Source organism: Dermochelys coriacea, chromosome 1, assembly GCF_009764565.3.
Source record: "Dermochelys coriacea isolate rDerCor1 chromosome 1, rDerCor1.pri.v4, whole genome shotgun sequence".
Taxonomy (NCBI): domain Eukaryota; kingdom Metazoa; phylum Chordata; order Testudines; family Dermochelyidae; genus Dermochelys; species Dermochelys coriacea.
In genome coordinates, this window is record NC_050068.2 from 251,395,704 (window position 1) to 251,417,507 (window position 21,804).

At 40.7% G+C, this 21,804-nt stretch overlaps 1 protein-coding gene across 4 annotated transcripts in view; it reads left to right on the forward strand.

The window, feature by feature from the left end:
• The window catches only part of MYBPC1 (myosin binding protein C1), a 218,305-nt gene extending 199,175 nt beyond the window's left edge, over window positions 1–19,130 (forward strand). For 2 of the 4 annotated variants that reach the window (XM_043518998.1, XM_043519005.1), the window contains 4 exons: window positions 127–286; window positions 2,507–2,643; window positions 3,637–3,823; window positions 18,346–19,129. In XM_043518998.1, the coding sequence (XP_043374933.1) occupies window positions 127–286; window positions 2,507–2,643; window positions 3,637–3,823; window positions 18,346–18,446 (585 nt within the window). In that variant the 3' untranslated portion in view covers window positions 18,447–19,129. Of the gene's footprint in view, window positions 1–126; window positions 287–2,506; window positions 2,644–3,636; window positions 3,824–18,345 lie in introns of all 4 variants that reach the window. The other 2 variants (XM_043518991.1, XM_043518995.1) reach the window with 2 other exon arrangements.
• Window positions 19,131–21,804: the final 2,674 nt, after the last annotated feature.

Genomic DNA, 21,804 nt, shown 5'->3' on the forward strand with positions numbered 1-21,804 from the left:
ACTGGTTATATAAATTCCTTAAAATTTGTTCTCATGCTTTCAGATGCACCGTGGCTATTCTAAACCCTAGCTGTTGATAAATGAAGTGTGTTGCAGGCAAACTCAGTCTGTGTTTGTGTCTTGCAGGAATGGTTCACTGTAATTGAGCACTACCACCGAACCAGTGCCACCATTACTGAACTCATCATAGGAAATGAGTACTACTTCCGGATCTTCGCTGAAAACATGTGTGGCCTCAGTGAGGATGCAACAATGACCAGAGAGAGTGCTGTGATCGCAAAGGATGGTTAGCTGTCCATTATGTTCTGAAGGGGGAAGAGTGGGTTTCAGAGAAGGGAAGAGAATAAGAGACAAAAATATTTGAATCTTCACTGTTTGTACTTAGTGTAGCCACTTACACCAGTGCAAAGTGAGTGTAAATTGCTGCCATTCCAGTTTGGTAGTGTATGGCATTCACTGCTCACAACTACAAATTATGGGACAAGCAACAAACCAGGGGAGGATGATGCTGGATTTTAAAGGGTAACAACAGTTCCCCTCTCAATTCTGAATTATGTATCTGAGCTTTCAAACAGTTTAAAATAGAAACGAAGGCGTTGTTGTAATCTGTACATAAACTGTTGTAAAGTAGAATGGCAGTGAGCATGACCTGAGTTCAGGAATGCTCAGTCTCTCCCATACAGTATGTACAGTGAAGGCAGTTGGCTTAAGTTTAGAGAGATGAGCGACAACAGTCGCTTGCTGTATGAGCCAGTGCTAATGGCATTCCTATTGGCAACGCAGAACTTTGTTCTCTCACTCGAAAGAAAAGCATCTTCATTCTGCCCATCAAAAATGGGGACTGCATAAAGGAAACTAAAAACAGTGAGTTCACAAAGCTGGTATTTCTCAGTGAGATCGCTCAGAGCAGAAATAGTTTTCTATATAAAAGTGGAGTGGTGGTGGTCAGAGGAGGGGGCTGTAGAAATTGTTTCTTGTCACTGAAAATTCACCCCTGTGCCAAGGGCCAGCACAAGGCCGATGCACCTGTGAATACCTGTTGGAGAGCCTAAGTAAGGTGTAAGTGGTGCGTAGCCCTTGGTACTGGCCCTTGGTACTGGGTGAATTTCACCCCATATGTCCATTCTATGCATCAGTGTAATTTACAGAGGAAAAATAATTTATTTACTACTGTCAGCACCACAAGGGCAGATACATTATCCATGAGAAAGCCAGCTCTACTAGATTTTGTTTGATACAGAATCAACACATTTTCTGCTGTTGTTATTGGTGGTACTTGTGCAGTATAAAGCAGAAGAACATCTGGCTTTTCAGAGACTGTGCCAGCCCAAGTTTACGGTACTGGCAGTTAGGAAATAATAGTTGTAGATGGAACAAATTAGAAAAAGAAATCAATGACAAGAATAAATGTGGAACATTAAGATGACATTTATAGTCACTGCTTTGATCACTCTTACCAGCCCGCTAATCAGTATTCATATCGTTGTACAAAGTGTGTGTGTAATTGCAGGCATGCATACAGAGTATATACATTATACTTAATATACCATGTATTTATACAACAAGGGAAGATTTTAAATTCTCTGTACAGTATGATCAGAGACTACAGCAGAGGTGGGTAAATTACGGCCCGTGGGCCACATCCGGCCTGTGGGACCATTCTGCCTGGCCCTTAAGCTCCTGGCCGGGGAGGCTAGCCCCCAGCCCCTCCCCTGTTGTCCCCCCCTCTCCCGCAGCCTCAGTGTGCCGTTCCACCAACGCTCTGGCCCGCCACTCCTGCCAGGCTGCACAGGAAGCGTGGCTGGCTGCGGCGGGGCCGCGAGCTCCTGCTGCTGTAGGCAGCATGGTAAGGGGGCAGGAAGTGGGGGGGGGGTTGAATAAGGGGCAGGGAGGTCCCGGGTGGCAGTCGGGACAGGGAACAGGGGCGGTTGGATGGGGCAGAGGTTCTGGGGCAGGGCAGTCAGGGGATAGGGAGCAGGGGGTAGTTGGATAGGCATGGGAGTTCCAGGGGGGCTGTCAGGGGGCGGGGATGGGGTCGAGACATTGGACAGGGAGCAGGAGGTATTGGATAGGGGGTGGGGTCCCAGGGGGGTGGTTAGAGGCGGGGGGTCCCAGGAGGGGATGGTCAGGGAACAAGGAGCAGGGGGGGTTGGATGGGTCGGGAGTTCTGAGTGGGGTAGTCAGGGGGCGGGAAGTGGGAGGGGGCGAATGGGGGTGGGGGCCAGGCTGTTTGGGGAGGCACAGCCTTTCCTACCCGGCCCTCCATACAGTTTTGCAACCCCGATGTGGCCCTCGGGCCAAAAAGTTTGCCCACCCCTGGACTACAGTAACTTTTCAGGCTCAAATCTGCTCTCTGCTAGTGAGAATGAGTGTAATAAATGGAGTTACATTGGTATATAAAACAGTGCAAATTAGAGCAGACTCACTCTTTACAGTTGAATATTGTTGAAAACAGTATGAAATGCTTAACTTTGTTCTAAGAGCTCCTAACATATTTATTTCATAGGTAAAATCTACAAAAATCCAATTTATGAAGACTTTAATTTCACCGAAGCACCAATGTTTACTCAACCTTTAATTAACACACATGCTGTAGCTGGTTACAATGCTACTTTGAACTGCAGTGTTCGAGGAAATCCAAAGGTATGGCATACCACTTAATAACATCAGTGAAGGGAAAGGAGAGTTTAATCAGACACTGATATTTTCTAGTACTGTTCCTGTTCTAATAATTCACACATGCTCTAAGGAGAATCAGTGGGCTAAAGAATAGAGCAAGAGTCAGGATTCCTAAGTACTCTTCTCCGTTCTGCCATTGATTTGTTGTATCGCAATGGACAAATCACATCTCCTTCTGTCTCAGTTTACCCTTCTACAACGTGAGTATTATGAGATTTATTAAATCCACAGATTATCCTAATGAAAATGTGGATTTTTCCAACCTGATCAGGCAAATGTAGGGTTGCTACTTCAGTAACTCACAAGAGCTGCATGGTTAATACATCAATAAGGATTTTGGTTTAAAACAAAATACTCTTTATGATTATAAGTATTCATATTTATATTATAGTACCACCCAAAGTCAGGAACTGGGTCACATTGTGCTAGGCACTGTACAAATACATTGACTTTGCCCAACTGAGTTTATCTCTCTCTTTGACGAATTTTTCCAGAGTAGAAAATTGAACTGACCCAATAAAATCAGAATTTTTATTTAAAAGCGTTCTCTGATCCACCATTCACTTCCAAGGTTTTTGATTAAGTTCTATGCATTGGTTACTAGTAAAAAAAAAAAAACAGCTTTATTGACAAACGTAGAATATTTAGATCTTGAAAATTATTAGTTGCTTAATATTATATGGTACACCCTTTGTAATGTAACTGATCTACATTTTTGCCCACCCAAAAATATTATCTTGATTGAATTCAGCTAAATTATAAGGGCCACAGGGAGCTGTGCTTAAAAAAACAATGGCATGATAGAGGCCAAACTTATTTTTATGTATGGACAACAACTTCCCTTTTGTCAATATTTTTTTCATTGTATACCACTAATATATCATTCCACTTTAATACAAGGTCACAGAAAGAGCTTAACATTTAATTCCCTATATTTGTGTGCACTTTTTACCACAGCCCAAAATAACCTGGATGAAAAACAAAGTGACTATATTAAATGACCCAAGATACAGAATGTTTGGTAACCAAGGTGTCTGTACCTTGGAGATCCGCAAACCCAACCCTTATGACGGAGGCACTTACACCTGCAAAGCAGTCAATGAACTTGGAGAGGCAGCAGTTGAATGCAAACTGGAAGTGAAAGGTACGGTTTCTAAGATCAGAGCTAATCCACTCTTTGTTTAGATACAGTATATATTAGAGTCAAGAGTGCAGTAAGCAAATGCCGGGGGTATTTTTATTCAAATATCCATTGACTTCAAGGGTTGTTTCATGAGTGGACGTGACTCTTAGGGACCAGAAGGTGTACTGCTTATATGGCAAACTTTAGCATGACTCTCAGATGTACAGCACATGGCACAAGCATTAAGCAAGGGTCAGTTTTGGATGGGAGGAGAATCTGTAAAGGATGCCAAAAGGAGTCAAACTAAACACGGCAATAAAGTTTGTCAGCCTTAAACAAAAGAAAATAAAAGGAGGTTGGAGCAGAACTGGGGGGCTGGATCAGAGCTGTTGAAGGTGGGGGAAGGGGCTTGGAGTGGAGCTCAGAGGGTATGGATCATAGATGGGAGGATGGGGGTTACAGGGGGTTGGAGCAGAGCTGGGGGAGGGCTTGTACAGGGCCTGAAATGGGGCTGGGGTGGGATCAGGAAAATAGGAGGCAGGAAGGGAACTAAAAGAGCCTGCGGGGGTGACTGCATAGGGGTTGGGGGAGCTGGGGGCTGAACTGAAGGACTCTGGAGGATGGTTGAGGAAGAGCTGGGCTGGGGCCAGATCAGAAATGGAGCAGGGTGTGGGGGGAGGGGGGCTGTGGCAGGCACTCAGGACATGTAGTGGGCCTCAAGGGAGCTGGAGGGAATCTTTCAGGAACTGGGGCGTGGGATGGCTCAATTGGGGCTGTGGGGGAGCTAGTGGTCTGGAGGGACAGGAGGGCTGGAAAGGAGGTAGGGGATGGGGGCTGGATTGGGTCTGTGGGGGACCTAGAGAAGGGCAGATTTCAAAATCAGAAAAGGGCTCCCTAACCTATTCTTGCCCCAGGGTACTTTGAGGCTTTGTTACACCACTGATCTAGATAGTTCTTCCACTGTCCAGTGCAGGGTTATTCCCTACAGTATATTTTCCAAGTGTTTTGCCCAATGTACTTTTAAATGCCTCACGTAATGGCACGTCCTCTAGTTCCCTAAGGAGAATCTTTCACTGGCTTATAGATCTTATTAATGTATTTATTTTTAGAAAAAATACATATAGAGAATCATACTGCTTTTGCAAACAGATATGAAGGGGAAGAAGTTGGTCAGAGTTCTGCAACCTTGAGAATATCCATTAAATGAAATGAAATCCATTAAATGAAATATCCTTTAAATCCATTAAATGAATATATTTTATGAATTCAAGATGTTTTAGTATTGACTGCAGGTATTGTGAATGGTCCTAAGGCCCAATCTAACACCTGAAGTCAATGGGATTTGGATCAGACATGCAGTAAATGATCTAAAAAGCATATTTTTATAGGATTACCAGTACATAAAAGACTTACTCAGTAGCCATTATTTTGTATGTAGTGAAAGCCAATATATTTAGCTTTTCTGCATTGGTTCCTTTCTGTTTCTTTTGGATTATGATTAACATTCTTTCATTTCTGATATATCTTGTCACACAGCTCAAATATGGTAGCAAGGAAGTAATGACATAACTGGTCTGTTCATAAAGTGGCGTGTTCATCTAATGAGAGTGGTAGTAAAGCCACATTTCTTGACTGTCCTGATACCTTTTTACTGTATTCTGGCAGGTGAAAGTGGTGTCCTCCATTCTAGATGTATACAGTCTGTTTCTTAATACCAAGCAAGGCTCTCTGTTTCACAGCACAGGAGAAGATCATACGGCCTAACAAAGACAGCCATTAATCACTAAAATCTAGAGGCCAAGTTAGACTAATCTTTCATTATAACTCATAAGCCCCCAAGCCCTAAATACCTTACCAGTAGTTACCTTCAACTTTTGAATCTTTAATGTTCTGCTCACAATAAAATTGTCAAAATAACACAATTCTATGATCACAGTAAGATCTCTCTGTCTCTCTGTGTGTCCAATGACTTAACAGGGTGCTTTTCCCCTACAGAATAGCTTTTAATTAAATGAAAATAGATCATATCAAACATGTTCAAACAGAAGAAACAATGGTGGTTAATATTTGTCAAATTTAGGAGTCTTAAGCATCCATAGATGTTACTGTTGCCAAAGACACTGTAGCATTCTTCAGTAAACCCAACAACAGTGTTGATAACTGTACAAGGGAAAAGATCCAGTATGGTGCTTTTGTTGAGTGTGAAAGCCTATACTCTAGAATGCTTTGCTACTGGACATCAGGATGAATTATAGTCTTGCCACTTTTAGTATATGATGCAAGACCCACCTCTTTATGCAGGCTTTCCCTGGTATCTAAGCCACAGGATACTTTGCAACATTGACCTGGAAATCATTGATGAAGAATTGGTCCTTCCCTGAACAGTGGTTTATTGAGGAATGAATGAGAGATTTTGCCATTCTGATCAATATTGATGTGAATCTCGTTTCTTTACATTTGGCATTTATAAATTGATGTTTTGAAGTGTAAAAAGGCTTAGATCATTTTTCAAGGGGTCTGTTGTGCTCAGTAATGTAGTTAGGTAGAACTTTAATGTATATGATGCAAAAAGTAATTACCAGCTATGTTTGAGATGACCTCTTTGAGCCTTTCCCTGATGGTAATTTGATCTGACACCACCCACCTCTTACTACTTTTTTAAAAAATGAATTTATAAGACTCTAGTCCGGTGCGCTGGACATTGCACAAAAAATTGCAAACAATCCAAAATACTGCCATTGATGGCCATGCCTACCCCCATCATCGAATGACTACTTCAACAGCTTGTTATATCAAAGGGAAAAAATTCTTCACAACTCTGCTCCTAACGTTGCCCATGCTCCAGCCCCTCAGTTAGATCTCTTCATCCCCCAATCATCCATCCCAAGGGGAATCCTCAGTAAACAAACAGGTCTTGCAGCATGTCCTGAAGGTCACTCTATCAAGTTTTCAGCAGACCAACTCAGGAAGCAAGTTCCAAAACCAAAGAATCACTCAGCAAGAATGTCAAACTAGCAACCCTGTCCTATTCATACTGCCAGGGGACAGCTAGCTCAAGTGCCTCAAATAACCTCAGTTGCTATGGTATCACATCCTAGATTAGCAAACAATCATGCATGTGCTGTGATGGGAAGAAGGGTGTGAAACTCACTTCCCATAGTGGTGCCTCAGACCATCCTTCCCCACTTTTAAACAAAACCTTCCACTCCCCCGCCCCGCCTTCGCTCTCAAGAGCTTTGAAACATGATCATTGTTGGATCCTTATTTATAGCTTCCATGCCTCTTTTTTTCTTTAAAGAAATCAATATTTACTTACTCATTTAAAGTGAATGATCTTGACAGACCCTAGAGACTATGCAAAAGCTGAAAGTCTTAATGTTCAAAACATGTATCCATTTTCTGCATCAGATCTGAGAAGAGTCCTAGAAATAGTTACAGGTTTCAGAGTAGCAGCCGTGTTAGTCTGTATTCGCAAAAAGAAAAGGAGTACTTGTGGCACCTTAGAGACTAACAAATTTATTAGAGCATAAGCTTTCGTGAGCTACAGTTCACTTCATCGGATGCATCCGATGAAGTGAGCTGTAGCTCACGAAAGCTTATGCTCTAATAAATATGCTCTAATAAATTTGTTAGTCTCTAAGGTGCCACAAGTACTCCTTTTCTTTTTTCTAGAAATAGTTGTGTTTTGCCAGTGTCCCATCCTGGGCGGTAGGTTCTCACTCTTTTTGTTAATCCATGTCACATCTCTCTTGTTGATTGACTGGTTTTTAAATCCAAACTCATATTAACCGTAGGGCAGTCCAGCGCACCCTCCCCCCCCCCCCCCGCAACTCATGAGGCATGCAAATCCTTTTTCCCTTCCTAATCCCCAATTAGGGACCACGAATCATCTCTCTTGTTTATATTCCTTCCTTTAAACTAGCATATTTAGCCATTAATTTAATCACTTTTCAAAAGAAGTTTCAGACTAGCATGTTGTTAGACTCAAATACAGTACATCTGTTGTGAGGTTTCAGTCTGCTGCTATTAAAGTCAGGGAGAGTTTAACCACGGCATTCAACAGGAGTAGGATCAAGCCCATAATCAGCAATTGTACTGAACATAAAAATGGCCATACTGGGTCAGACCAGTGGTCCATCTAGTCCAGTATCCTCTCATCCAACCATGGCGAGGGCTGGATACTTCAGAGGGAATAAACAGGAAGTGCAATTTTTTCAGTGATCCATCCCTTGTTGTCCAGTCCCAGCTTCTGGCATCTGTACATTAATAGACAGTCCAGGTTTGCTATGTGAAAGAGAGACAAATACAATGGGTATCACACATAGCCAGATTGTAAAAATGTAACTTTACCAGTGTTCCCCCATCCATCCGCTTATATGCTGGTTGTACACTCTGTTAACCTGCCCAGCCCATCTTCCCAGCTCCCAGCCAGCTACCTCAGCAAGAGCAATCAGATGCTTGAGCAGCACAACGACACAAAGAAAAGTGATCTCTGGAGGAAAGGCATTCTGAGTCAATGGAAACAGATCATTGTGTATATATTTTTTAAAATGTAACTTCTGCTTTACTCCAGGAAGTAAAAAATTAGGGCCTGAGTCTACAGTCATTTTTCAGGCAAAACATTATTGATTTCAAAGTGAATTTTTCCTGGGCAAGGTCTACAGGGTCAAAGTTATAATTTAAGGGATGCTACATAACTGGTGAGTTTAACAGCTACAGTAGTGTCACTACTTTTTTTTTTTTTGGATAGCATATCATGTTAGACAGATATACACTATACAAGAATATATGTTGCACTAACTCTCATTTTTCTAAATAGTCCAGAATTTCTTTCATCTGTTTCTGAGCTGTTAGTAATCTCTGTTTTAACACGTAGACATATTCCTAGGAATGTCACAAAAATATCATGGATACAGTGTACTACTCATTTTATATGGTATCTAAATAAATGAAAAGTTATGGTAATAGCATGGTATACCAGTAGTGCATTACAATTTTATTCTTTTATCACTTTGCATATATCATTTTAGGCTTCAAATCTAGACTATCGGGAGTTACAAATTTTACCTAATTTCTTTAAACATTTTATTGACTATAGTAGACAAATAGAATAACAAGTATTTCATTTTACCATCAGTGAAATGTTTTCTGTTCATAAATGTTATTTATTTCTGATAAACCACAGCATTTGCTTAATCTTTTTCAGGTCTATTAGATGTACTTAAAATGGCAAACAGTTGAGCTATTTACTACAATAGCATGACAAGTTTATTTGTCTACAAGGGTGCTGAAAAAGTTCATGCTGCACTTTGTAAAAGATCTTTTTTAAGAAAAAAAGTTCTATCTGAACTATGTTTTGGAAGATGACAAACTATATAAACACAGAATTCCATTAAAACTATTATTGTATTTTTCACACACCCTCTCCCCCAAAGAAAATTTTTAAAATATTTTTTACAGTTCCTTGGGCTAGATTCCTAATCATGGCTGGTTTGTCATAAGAATTTGTAATCATTGTCTTGTTTTGTTTTCAGTAGATAGAACCTGTTCCAAAACCCATTGAAATCAATAGAAAGACTCCCTTTGATTTCAGTTGACTTTGGATCAGGCCCTAAGAGAATTCATCATGAATAGGGCCATACCAAATTCACAGTCCATTTTGTTCAATTTCACAGTCATAGGATTTTTAAAAATGTAAATTTCATGATTTCAGCTATTTAGATCTGAAATTTCACAGTGTTGTAATTTTAGGGGTCCTGTCCCATAAAGGAGTTGTGAGGGGGGTTGCTAACTAGTAGGAGGGACACAAAGGAGGCACATGACACCACCCCCAACGTGACCCCCTCACATGACTCCTCCCTGCCCTGCTCCCCACATGACCCCCCCCATGTGACTCGTCCCCGCCTCCAGCACGGGGACCCTGCGCTCTCCCCATCCCAGGTTATCTGGCCGGGGGGAGGGGAGGGCTCTGCTCCAGTCCCCCTGGCATGTATGGAGCCACTAATGCACTCTCCCAGGCAGCCTCCGGCCACGATGCCCGCCTGTGGTGCGGCACGTAGTGGCTGCTCTCTTCCGGGCAGTGTCTGGCCACACTGCCTGTTGGAGACTACCTGAGAGAGTGCAGCTGCTGCGAGCCGCACCAGGCAGCGTGGCCAGAAGAGGAGGCCGGAAACGGAGAGGCTCTGGCCCTGCCTCTTCCCTTCAGGCTCTGGCCCTGCCCCTTCATCTCCCCAGCTGCTGGTCTTGCCCCCCTCAGTGGTTTGGGGAGGGTCATGTGACCCTTCGCCCCCTCCCCCAGAGGTCACCTGCTGGCAACAGCCTGCCTTCAGAGCTAGGCAGCTGGAGAGTGGGGGCTGCTGGCTGGGAGCCCAGCTCAGAAGGCAGAGCCACTGCCAGCAGCAGCGCAGAAGTAAGGATAGCCTGGTGTGGTATTGCCACCCTTACTTTTGTGTTCCTGCCTGCAGAGCTGGGCCCTCAGTCAGCAGCCGCCTAGCTCTGAAGGCAGTAGCGCAGAAGTAAGGGTGGCAATACTGTGACACCCCCCCTAAAATAACCTTGTGACCCCCCTGCAACTCCCTTTTGGGTCAGGACCCCCAATTTGACAAGTGCTGGTCTCTCCTGTGAAATCTATATAGTATAATGTAAAAGCACACAAAAGGCCAGGTTCGACAGGGGGAGACCAGATTTCATGGTCCATGACACATTTTTATAATCATAATCCCATGAAATAATTGACTACTTTGGAGAGAGTGATCAGCCTTAAGAATGAAGCCAAGGTTGCTTATCACTTCAATAACATGACGACAGTAATGGATTCTGAGAAAAGTTGCAATTGGTATTAATCATATTAAAAAAAAATAAGTTGTTAAATAAATTAATTGGGAACAATTTCAAATGAGAATAAATACCAGTATGAATATTCCAATTCTGCAGTGTTGTATCATGGAATAATTACCCCAGGAGAACCATTCTTCTTGACGGGGAAGAAACAGGTTTATAAAAAGCATATTCCACTGGACATTACCTTCCTTTCCATTCCTCTCTTTTTACATCAAAATGTATTTGCATGTAAAGTGTGTATTCCTTAGTTGCTTTTAGATTGTACTAGCTAGTGTCTCATGACATACATTGGCTATGTCACACGAGCAAAGAAGGCCAAATTAATCAAGAATGTACGAGCTAACATCAGAGTTATGCAAAGTTGAGGCAAGAATTAAAACTTTCTCATTAGACATAAAACCATGCATATATGTGTAAAATAAATAAATAAACAAAACCTTAAATATATGCAACTCCCTTTGTCAAGGTGACTCAATTCCTCTCAAGAGGTGATCTGCATCTCAAAGGATCAGGTTTAGGTTAGTTTGATATAACCTGGAGACTTATTGAAAGAACAGAGGTATCACCATGTTATCCATTTTATTTTAAAATGTATTCCTTATTGTAAACTAGATTTCTATTCTGAATTCGTACTTAGAACTTCAATACAGGCTGTCATTTGGCATGCAAAGTCTAAGGGGGAAATATTAACTCTGTTGAAGTCAATGGGACCTTTCCACTGATGTCAGTGGGTATGTCTACATGCAATTAAACACCTACAGCTGGCCCATGAAGTTGACTCGGACTTGATGGGCTTGGGCTAAGGGACTGTTTAATTGCCATGTAGATTCCCAGGCTCGAGCTGCAGTTCAAGCTCTGGGACCCTTCTATCTCACAGGGTCTTACAGCCCAGGCTCCAGTCCAAGTCCGAATGTCTACACCGCAATTGAACAGTCCTGCAAGCCCAAGTCAGCTGGCATGGGCCAGCTGCAGTTGTTTAATTTCATTTCAGAGTAGCAGCCGTGTTAGTCTGTATTCGCAAAAAGAAAAGGAGTACTTGTGGCACCTTAGAGACTAACAAATTTATTAGAGCATAAGCTTTCGTGAGCTACAGCTCACTTCATCGGATGCATTTGGTGGAAAAAACAGAGGAGAGATTTATATACACACACACACAGAGAACATGAAACAATGGGTTTATCATACACACTGTAAGGAGAGTGATCACTTAAGATAAGCCATCACCAGCAGCGGCGGGGGGGGGGGGGTGGGAGAGGGGGGGGAAGGAGGAAAACCTTTCATGGTGACAAGCAAGGTAGGCTAATTCCAGCAGTTAACAAGAATATCAGAGGAACAGTGGGGGGTGGGGTGGGAGGGAGAAATACCATGGGGAAATAGTTTTACTTTGTGTAATGACTCATCCATTCCCAGTCTCTATTCAAGCCTAAATTAATTGTATCCAGTTTGCAAATTAATTCCAATTCAGCAGTCTCTCGTTGGAGTCTGTTTTTGAAGCTTTTTTGTTGAAGTATAGCCACTCTTAGGTCTGTGATCCAGTGACCAGTTTGGCCAATGTACATGGCAGAGGGGCATTGCTGGCACATGATGGCAGTCTCTACGTAAAAGAATGAATGGACACAAATCAGACGTCAAGAATTATAACATTCAAAAACCAGTTGGAGAACACTTCAATCTCTCTGGTCACTCGATCACAGACCTAAGAGTGGCTATCCTTCAACAAAAAAGCTTCAAAAACAGACTCCAACGAGAGACTGCTGAATTGGAATTAATTTGCAAACTGGATACAATTAACTTAGGCTTGAATAGAGACTGGGAATGGATGAGTCATTACACAAAGTAAAACTATTTCCCCATGGTATTTCTCCCTCCCACCCCACCCCCCACTGTTCCTCTGATATTCTTGTTAACTGCTGGAATTAGCCTACCTTGCTTGTCACCATGAAAGGTTTTCCTCCCCCCCCCCCCTCCCACCCCCCCCTCCCGCCGCTGCTGGTGATGGCTTATCTTAAGTGATCACTCTCCTTACAGTGTGTATGATAAACCCATTGTTTCATGTTCTCTGTGTGTGTGTGTATATAAATCTCTCCTCTGTTTTTTCCACCAAATGCATCCGATGAAGTGAGCTGTAGCTCACGAAAGCTTATGCTCTAATAAATTTGTTAGTCTCTAAGGTGCCACAAGTACTCCTTTTCTTTTTAATTTCATTGTAGATATACCCACGCAGAGGGGCCAGGATTTCACCCTTAGAACCAAATAAATTATCTATGAGCATAACTCTGACTTTAAATTCAGTTTCAGCTGAGTTACACCAGCAGAGAATTTACTCCTTTAAATAGAAATGACATTTTTAACATTACCAAAATTCAAAAATATCAACATGGCCATTTTTAAATTGCAGAAATGCCCAAACACTGAAATTTCCAGAACTGGAGGCTTTCAGATGCACAATTTAAAAACTTACTCTTGTGACGCAATTAAGCTAGAATATACTGCAACCATTTTAAATATTTTTGAATATTTCTTTTTTTAAATGGCTGCTACAGTTTAGTGCCCAGACATAGCAGTACATACGTAAAATACTTTATTAAAACTAATGGTTCCTATAGAGTAAATGGCTTGCCTTAACTTATGTAAATATGTATTTGTGTAAAGGTACATAATAAGGCACTGGTGTGTAACTAGTCTATACTTGATAATTTTGCCTTTTAGAGTTTCAACATATGTATATATATAATGCTCTGTGTGTGGGTTTTTTCCTGTGTTGAAAAACACAAATATATATATATGTTTTAGCTTCTTCTGAAGCTAAGTTTGGAAACTCTTATTCTAAAAGTCAATTGCACAATTTGACTGGTTCCACTATGTACCCTAGACTAATTACAGAAGCCAGTCATATTTGTTTGTGCATATTAATATCACACATTAATTATAATTTTGAAGTGGTACTGGATCCCTGCCATTTACTTTCCATGTGCTTCTATTTCTTACATATTTTACATGACTAAGGATTAAAACATCATCTTGTCATAATTATGAACATAATTTCACCCAACAAGTTCTCTACTTTGGTGTTAGCAATTAAGTGCTTACTTCTCTTTCTCTCTCTCTCCCTTAGTTGCACAGTAAGGATTTTTGAATGTATATTGCCATCTAAGGTAAGCTTTCATATGATTCTTGCATATGAAGCTTATGTCTGTTTTCACGTCATACAAAGCCTGCCAAGTATGGCATGATTTTCATTATGTCATTTAATGAAAATGTTTTTAAATCAATAATTTAATTATTTGAATTTATATTACACTATCCTTAAACTAACAATTAACTCTTAATCTTTCCAATAATTGCTTGTTATAGTAACTCCCTTTAGTGGTATATCCACTTACTTTCCGCTAGTGAAAATGCTTCAACTGAATTTAACAGAGCATGAGTTAGGTTAATTACTTACCATAGAGAAAATACAAGTAACGTAAGAGTATTTTTCATCTCCAGTCAATTATTTGCATCTAAGGATAGACTTCTAAATAAATGAGACCATTTTACATCACTTAATTTTATTTAAAAATGAATGATTCTTGTGAAAATTTGCATTACACAAGTTTTAAAGAATGCTATAAAGCATGCCATTTTTTGTCTGTATTAAACATTTACCTAAGACTGGGAAAGCACAACTCTGAAAGAGTGATAAGGTTAAATAATGTAGCTCACTTACTTAGAGTTACAATTAAATAATGTCTCTTTAGTAGGAGAATGTTGTTAATGGATATATTGGCTTGTCCTAAATTATGTAAATAGAATAAAATTATATCCATATTGAATCAGTCCGTTTAATCTAGCTGAAATATATAGTTTGCTCGGGAAAAGAGAATCATGTGTTCATCTTGAAAATGTACTTTTGCTTTAAAACTTTTGGTGTGCTACAGAAATGCCTCAGAAGGTAAGTGTTATTAGGGATTGATTGTCTTTGCACCTTGCAGAAGTGAACATCCATGCAGACTTATAAAAGGTACAGTAGTAATGCAGTTTCCTTATCACACATACCAACCTTCCCTATCGAGAAGGGGTGATCTCTAATATTTTTAGCAAAATATTTGCCATATTTCCCACAGTCCCTCTCTGACGGTTCATGGGGTACCCAAGACTGAGACCCACCTTTTTACCCCCTGCCTCTAATGAGAGGTAGCCTTGTCTCTGGTGGTTCAGTGTTAGCTCTCTAACATCACCAGCCTGTTAGCCACTCAGGCACTCTCTTCTGGGCTAATCCAGTGCTGTCATCATATTGTAGGTTATCATTAGGTGCACACTCGTCCCCTTGAATCATTCTTCTGTGATATCCAGCTCCTGACACTGGCTACTCACAGAAATCCCAGGTCCTCTGCTCTTAGAGGAGCAGCGTACCCCAGTTGGCTAGTTTTACCTTAAACCACGGCTCCTGTAAAATCACACAGTAAGTGTGAGTACTTACAACAAAACAAGATTTGGTTTATTTAAAAAAGAAGAGTTAACTAAAAACAAGAGAGTGGTGGTACAATACAAAACAAAATCATAAAATGCAAAGCTGGGTCTAAAACAGACCCAGTACTGTCCCGCACACAGTGGAAAAAAGTAAAATTTTCTCATGTTTCTAAATATATTAAAATCTATTTTAAAGGTCTCGGGCCGACCTGTCCCCTCCATCACACCAGGCTAAATTCTGAATAACTCCATTGTCTTCATGATAGACCCAGGTTTACATCGTGCTAAACTAAACATTGTACATTAACTAAAAACAGGTTTGGTCCTATCTCTTTACCCATACGGTGCCAGATCCAAAGCAATATGCTTTCCAAACCCTGGAAGCCCTGAGAGGCTGTGGCAGTTGACTGTGCTGTAGGATGCTTATTCAGTAGACACCGCGGCCTGTCAAAGTACCAAAGCAAGCCCAATTCCCCAGATATAAGAAACAGAGGTTTGGAAGGGACAAAGCAACACACAGCATGGTGAGACTCCCCCAGCTCTTATTGGGACCTGTCATCTTTGTCCAGCTTGTCGTCGTCTGTCCCTCCACGAATGCAAGTCAATGCCACACCATTCTATTTTGTTGTAGCATGTTCTTTCCATTTCTGGCCAAAGAGTTTTGTCATGGGATCGGCCTAGCACGTTTTCGGTCTGCCCAGCGGTCGCTTGTGGTTTCTGGTGATCCAGTCACTGATGAGGATTGTCCACCTATTGTCTTGCCTGCAGACTACATGACCCACCCATCTTTGCTTTGCATCATACATCGCTTGCACTACAGCGATCACCTCTGTACACCTTCTGATCTCCTCATTCGGTATGTGATCATGGAGCGATATTGCATTTGCCTTTCCATTGCTCTTTGGGTGACAGCGAATTTTTCTTCCTCTGCTTTTGTCGTTGACCAGCTTTCCACTCCTTATATCATTGCTGGTAGAACAGTGGAGTTAAACAGTTCTTTCCTTTTCTTCATAGGCAGTTCATTATCCATTAGACATGTCTTTATTTTGTTGAAACTTGCCCACCCCGCCTTTTGCCTCCTACTGCATTCCCCTTCGAATGAGTTGTCTCTGCTCAGCTGCTGACCCAGGTAAATATATTTGTCAACCTCCTAGATTTCTTTCCCATTTACAGTGATGATTCCTTCTGCACAATGCTCATTCCACATCCACTTCGTCTTCGACATGTTCACTTCCAATGCAATATCATGCGAAAGCATTTGCAGTTTCTGCAATTTGTTCTCCAGTTCTGCCATGTCCTTTGCCAGTATTACACAGTCATCAGCAAAGAGAAGATGCATTAACTGTTTTCCGTCAATTCTGATTCCTTCTTCCCAGTTCAATTTCTTGAACAGCAACTCCAGTACTGCTGCAAACAGCTTCAGTGAGATTGTCACCTTGTCTGAATCCTCTGCAAATAGTAATAATGCAGGGGACATTGAATAATGTTATCTCTGTCGAGCAATTGCGGTTAGTTTCTTCCAGCAGGTCGATGTACCTTCGGTTAATTCCAAGTGTGTTGAGTATAACGTTGACCTCTACCAAGTCGAATGCCTTTTTGTAGTTGACAAATGCAAGACACAATGGTACTTTGTATTCCTTGCATTTTTTGATGAGCTGCCGAACTGAGTGGATGTGATCAATTGTCACATGACAGAGCAGAAACCTGAGCAGAAACCAGCTTGTTCTCTGCTTTTGTGCATTTCAAGATCCTTCTTAATCTGATTGAGTATGTCGCGGATGAAGACTTTATACACTTGTGAGAGGAGTGTGATCCGACAGTAGTCGCTCAGTTCTTCTGAATCGCCTTTCTTCATCAATAGTATTGTTTTTTATTTTTTTCCCCATGCATCTGGAACACGCTTGCTATTGATGTAGATGGTGAACTGCTGCATTAACACTTTTTGAAGAGGGTATCTTCCCCTATTTTGAGATATTCCTGGCCAAATATCATCCACTCCCGGACTTCTCCCTTTCTTTAGGTTACAAACTGCGTATTCAATTTCTTCCCACATAACTTCAGGAACAACTTCTTCAAGAAAGCTAAATGTATCACCTTAAAAAAAACAACCCACAACTACTGAGATATGTCTTGATAATTCTGTTTTTCCTCAGAATCAAGGAAGTGAGGAAATGGGGGAAGCACATCCTCAGGCTTCACAGCTCTCAAAGACGAGCTCTGACAGCAGTATTTGACAGTATTCATTGTGTGGAAGGAGCATATGCAGTGTACCCAGGGCTCCCCTCCAAATGTTGACCCTGCAGTCTTTCCATGCACATTAACTCCCCTCCACACAATTCAGAAGTGGAGCATCTGGCCTTAGTGATTTCCTTAAGGTCACGGTATCAGAAAAAGATTTCACTTTCAGGAGTTGCTGGCCCCTCTCCTGTGCTCAAACTATAATAAGGGCCAGTGCCATTTGAAGGTGCTGAAACTAAAATGAAAGCTCACTGCTGAATCTTAGGAGATTATTTACTATAGAAACAGGAATAATACTCATGCCAATTCTACTTCATTTATTTGAGAATTTATGGTCAAATTTTCAAAGAACTTTTTGAAAATCAGGCTACTTATTAAGCCTAAATATGGGCTTCAGAGCCTAAATTCAGGCATCTATTTTTGAGAATCCTGTCTTTTTGTGCAATTCTTTCATACACATAAATAAGTTGCACATACTTCAGTCAAATTTCAAGAGGTACAGTAAATATTTTGCTAAATGTTTGTTATAAAATCCAGCACTAATAATGTGAATCTGCACTTCTTGTCTTTTTTCTGCCTGTCAAGTGTTCTCTGCACTGGACTTTTAGTCAAATTCTACCCTTAGATACACTTCATGCAACTCCATTGAAATGAACAGCGTTGTTTGGGATGAAGCTATGCATTGTATATCGGTGGGGTTGCACTGGGTGCAACTGATGACCGACTCTGGCCCATTACAAGTGAAATACACCCCTTTGCAAGGGACCAGCACAAGTTCTACGCACCACTTAAAATCCCAACATAGGACTTAAATTATGAGTAACCTTTTGTGCTGGCCCATTGCACAGGGGTAAATTTCACTGTGTGTCAAGAGAAAATGTAGCATAGGGACTGACTAGATCTCTGTCACTTAACTGGGTCAATATTTTTCAGAGAGAGCCAGAAAAATATTTTTAAAAATCTGTTTCTCTTGGCAATTTTAACCATTCAATTGTCTTGTTTCTTGTCCATAGGTGGACTTTCATTCTTCAGACTCTTAATGCAAGGGGTGCCTCCGCATATCATTCATTCATATATGCAAGAAATGCAAGCAGGAAACCCTGAGGGAAAGTGAGAGCTCATCCACAGTGCTTTCCCGCCACTGCACTGGAAACTGGTAGCCAGCGTTTTAATTTTTGCAATAGCATCACTACAGTGTGCCCTCCCTGCTTTTTTCCCTTCTTCCTGCTGCTGAAAATCAAAGTTACGCATGGATTGTTTTGGGGTTGAAATTTAAGCCAAGACACATTTTGTAACGTTCAGCATTGTTTTCTGTTTGATAATGTGTTTTGTTTGTTTTTTAATGAGAAAGGAGAAGAAGCTGTGTAATACGCATGAGAAGACTATCTTCTTCTTTGTACTTTGTAGGGTTAGGCATATTTTTGTCAGAGTGAAAGTAGACTGATCAACCAGTTACAATCCAGTAGGGCCTTGACATGCATACCTCTTTTGATAATGGATCTTACTAATCTAACAGCAGTTCAAAAGAATATGGTTTTGCTATAAACTGACTGTTAATACACATGCATTTAATGGTCATTTCAGTTGAGTATTTCTTCATCTAGAAGATTTATATTTCTTATGACTCACCCACAAATCAAGTTTCTTTCAACTGAAATTAAAGTGTTTTATTTAATGTACAATAAACATGAAGTGTTTAAGACCTACTAAAATACTGTTTGATTGTTATTTTACATTATCTCACCATGTGATTATTTAAGAACATAAGAACAGCCATACTGGGTCAGACCAAAGGTCCACCTAGCCCAGTATCCTGTCTTTTGACAGTGGCCAATGCCAGGTGCCCCAGAGGGAATGAACAGAACAGGTAATCATCAAGTGATCCATCCCCTGTCGCCAATTCCCAGCTTCTGGAAAACAGAGGCTAGGGACACCATCCCTACCCATGCTGGCTAATAGCCATTGATGGACTTTCCTCCATGAACTTATCTAGTTCATTTTTGAACCCTGTTATAGTCTTGGCCTTCACAGCATCCTCTGGCAAAGAATTCCACAGGTTGACTGTGTGCTGTGTGAAAAAATACTTCCTTTTGTTTGTTTTAAACCTGCAGCCTATTAATTTCATTTGGTAACCCCTAGTTCTTATGTTATGAGGAGAAGTAAATAACACTTCCTTATTTACTTTCTCCACACCAGTCATGATTTTATACACCTCTATCATATCCCCCCTTAGTCATCTCTTGTCCAAGTTGAAAAGTCCCAGTCTTATTAATCTTATAAACAGCCATTCCATACCCCTAATCATTTTTGTTGCCCTTTTCTGAACCTTTTCCAATTCCAATATATCTTTTTTGAGATGGGGCGACCACATCTGCACACAGTATTCAAGATGTGGGCATACCTTGGATTTATATAGAGGCAATATGATATTATCTATCCCTTTCTTAATGATTCCCAACATTGTTACCTTTTTTGACTCCTGCTATAGATTGAGTGGATGTTTTCAGAGAACTATCCACAATGACTCCAAGATCTCTTTCTTGAGTGATAATAACTAATTTAGACCCATTATTTTATATGTATATTGGGATTATGTTTTCCAATGTGCATTACTTTGCATTTATCAACATTAAATTTAATTTGCAATTTTGTTGCTCAGTCACCCAGTTTTGTGAGATCCTTTTGTAGCTCTTCGCAGTCTGCTTGGGACTTAACTATCTTGCGTAGTTTTGTATCATCTGCAAATTTTGCCACCTTGCTATTTACCCCTTTTTCCAGATAATTTATGAATATGTTGAATAGGACTGGGCCCAGTACAGACCCCTGGGGGACACCACTACTTACCTTTCTCCATTCTGAAAACTGAGCATTTATTCCTAGCTTTTGTTTCTTATCTTTTACCCAGTTACCAAACCATGAGAGGACTTTCCCTCTTACCCCATGACTGCTTATTTTGCTTCAGAGCCTTTGGTGAGGGACCTGGTCAAAGGCTTTCTGGAAATCTAAGTACACTGTATCCACTGGATCCCCCTTGTCCACATGCTTGTTTACCCCCTCAAAGAATTCTAATAGATTGGTGAGGCATGATTTCCATTTACAAAAAACACGTTGACTCTTCCCCAACAAATTATGTTCATCTATGTGTCTGACAATTTTGTTCTTTACTATAGTTTCAACCAGTTTGCCCGGTACTGAAGTCAGGTTTACCGGCCTGTAATTACCGGGATCACCTCTGGAGCCCTTTTTAAAAATTGGCGTCATATTATCTATCCTCCAGTCATTTGGTACAGAAGCTGATTTAAATGATAGGTCACAAACTATAGTTAGTAGTTCTGCAATTTCACATTTGAGTTCCTTCAGAACCTTGGATGAATACCATCTGATCCTGGTGACATATTACTGTTTAATTTATCCATTTGTTCCAAAACCTCCTCTAATGACCCCTCAATCTGGGACAGTTCCTCAGATTTGTCACCTAAAACGAATGGCTCAGGTTTGGGAATCTCCCTCACATCCTCAGTCGTGAAGACTAATGCAAAGAATTCATTTAGTTTCTCTGCAATGGCCTTATCGTCCCTGAATGCGTCCTTTAGCAGCTTGATCATCCAATGGCCCCACTGGTTGTTTAGCAGGTTTCCTGCTTCTGATGTACTTAAAAAAAATGTTTGCTATTACTTTTTGAATCTTTGGCTAGGCTGTTCTTCAACTTCTTTTTTGGCCTTCCTAATTATATTTTTACACTTAATTTGCCAGGGTTTATGCTTCTTTCTATTTTCCTCACTAGGATTTAACTTCCACTTTTTAAAGGATACCTTTTTGTCTCTCACTGCTTCTTTTGCTTTCTTTTAGCATTTAATTTCCACATTGCAGACATGCCAGTGGTAACCAGGATGCCATTGTGCTAGGTGTTGCACAAGTACATATGAAAACATGATCTTTGACCCAAAGAGCTTACAGTCTAGGACAAGGAGCATACAAAAGTGGGGGAACATGTATACTATTTTATATTTGCAGTGTTTTTAATTATAATAGGAATGGTGACAACTCTCCTTATCTTTTCACCAACCTGTCCCTCCCTCATTCACTGATCCGTTATACACACCACAGCAGATGTGTAATTCTTAACCATACTGCTATTGAGTTTTTCCTCATCATGAAAGATGAAAATCAAGGATAAGAGTTGTATAGAAATTTTTAGATTAGATAAAATAGTTACACTAATTTCCCAATGCTAGGAACATTAACCTCCAAGAGAAGCAGGTGGTGGCATTTAATGAATGTGATATTTTTCTTTAGCTCTCCATTGAACTCTCTGAAACATACAAGACATGGGGTAACAAATAATTTGGCTGGGTTCTCAGTTATGTTCTGACCTGTCATTTATTTACCGATTGTTACTCCAACGCCATACATAGGCTAGGTTATGAAGTGCAATCTTGTTCAAAGGTTTATCATGTAGTTGGAATAATTGG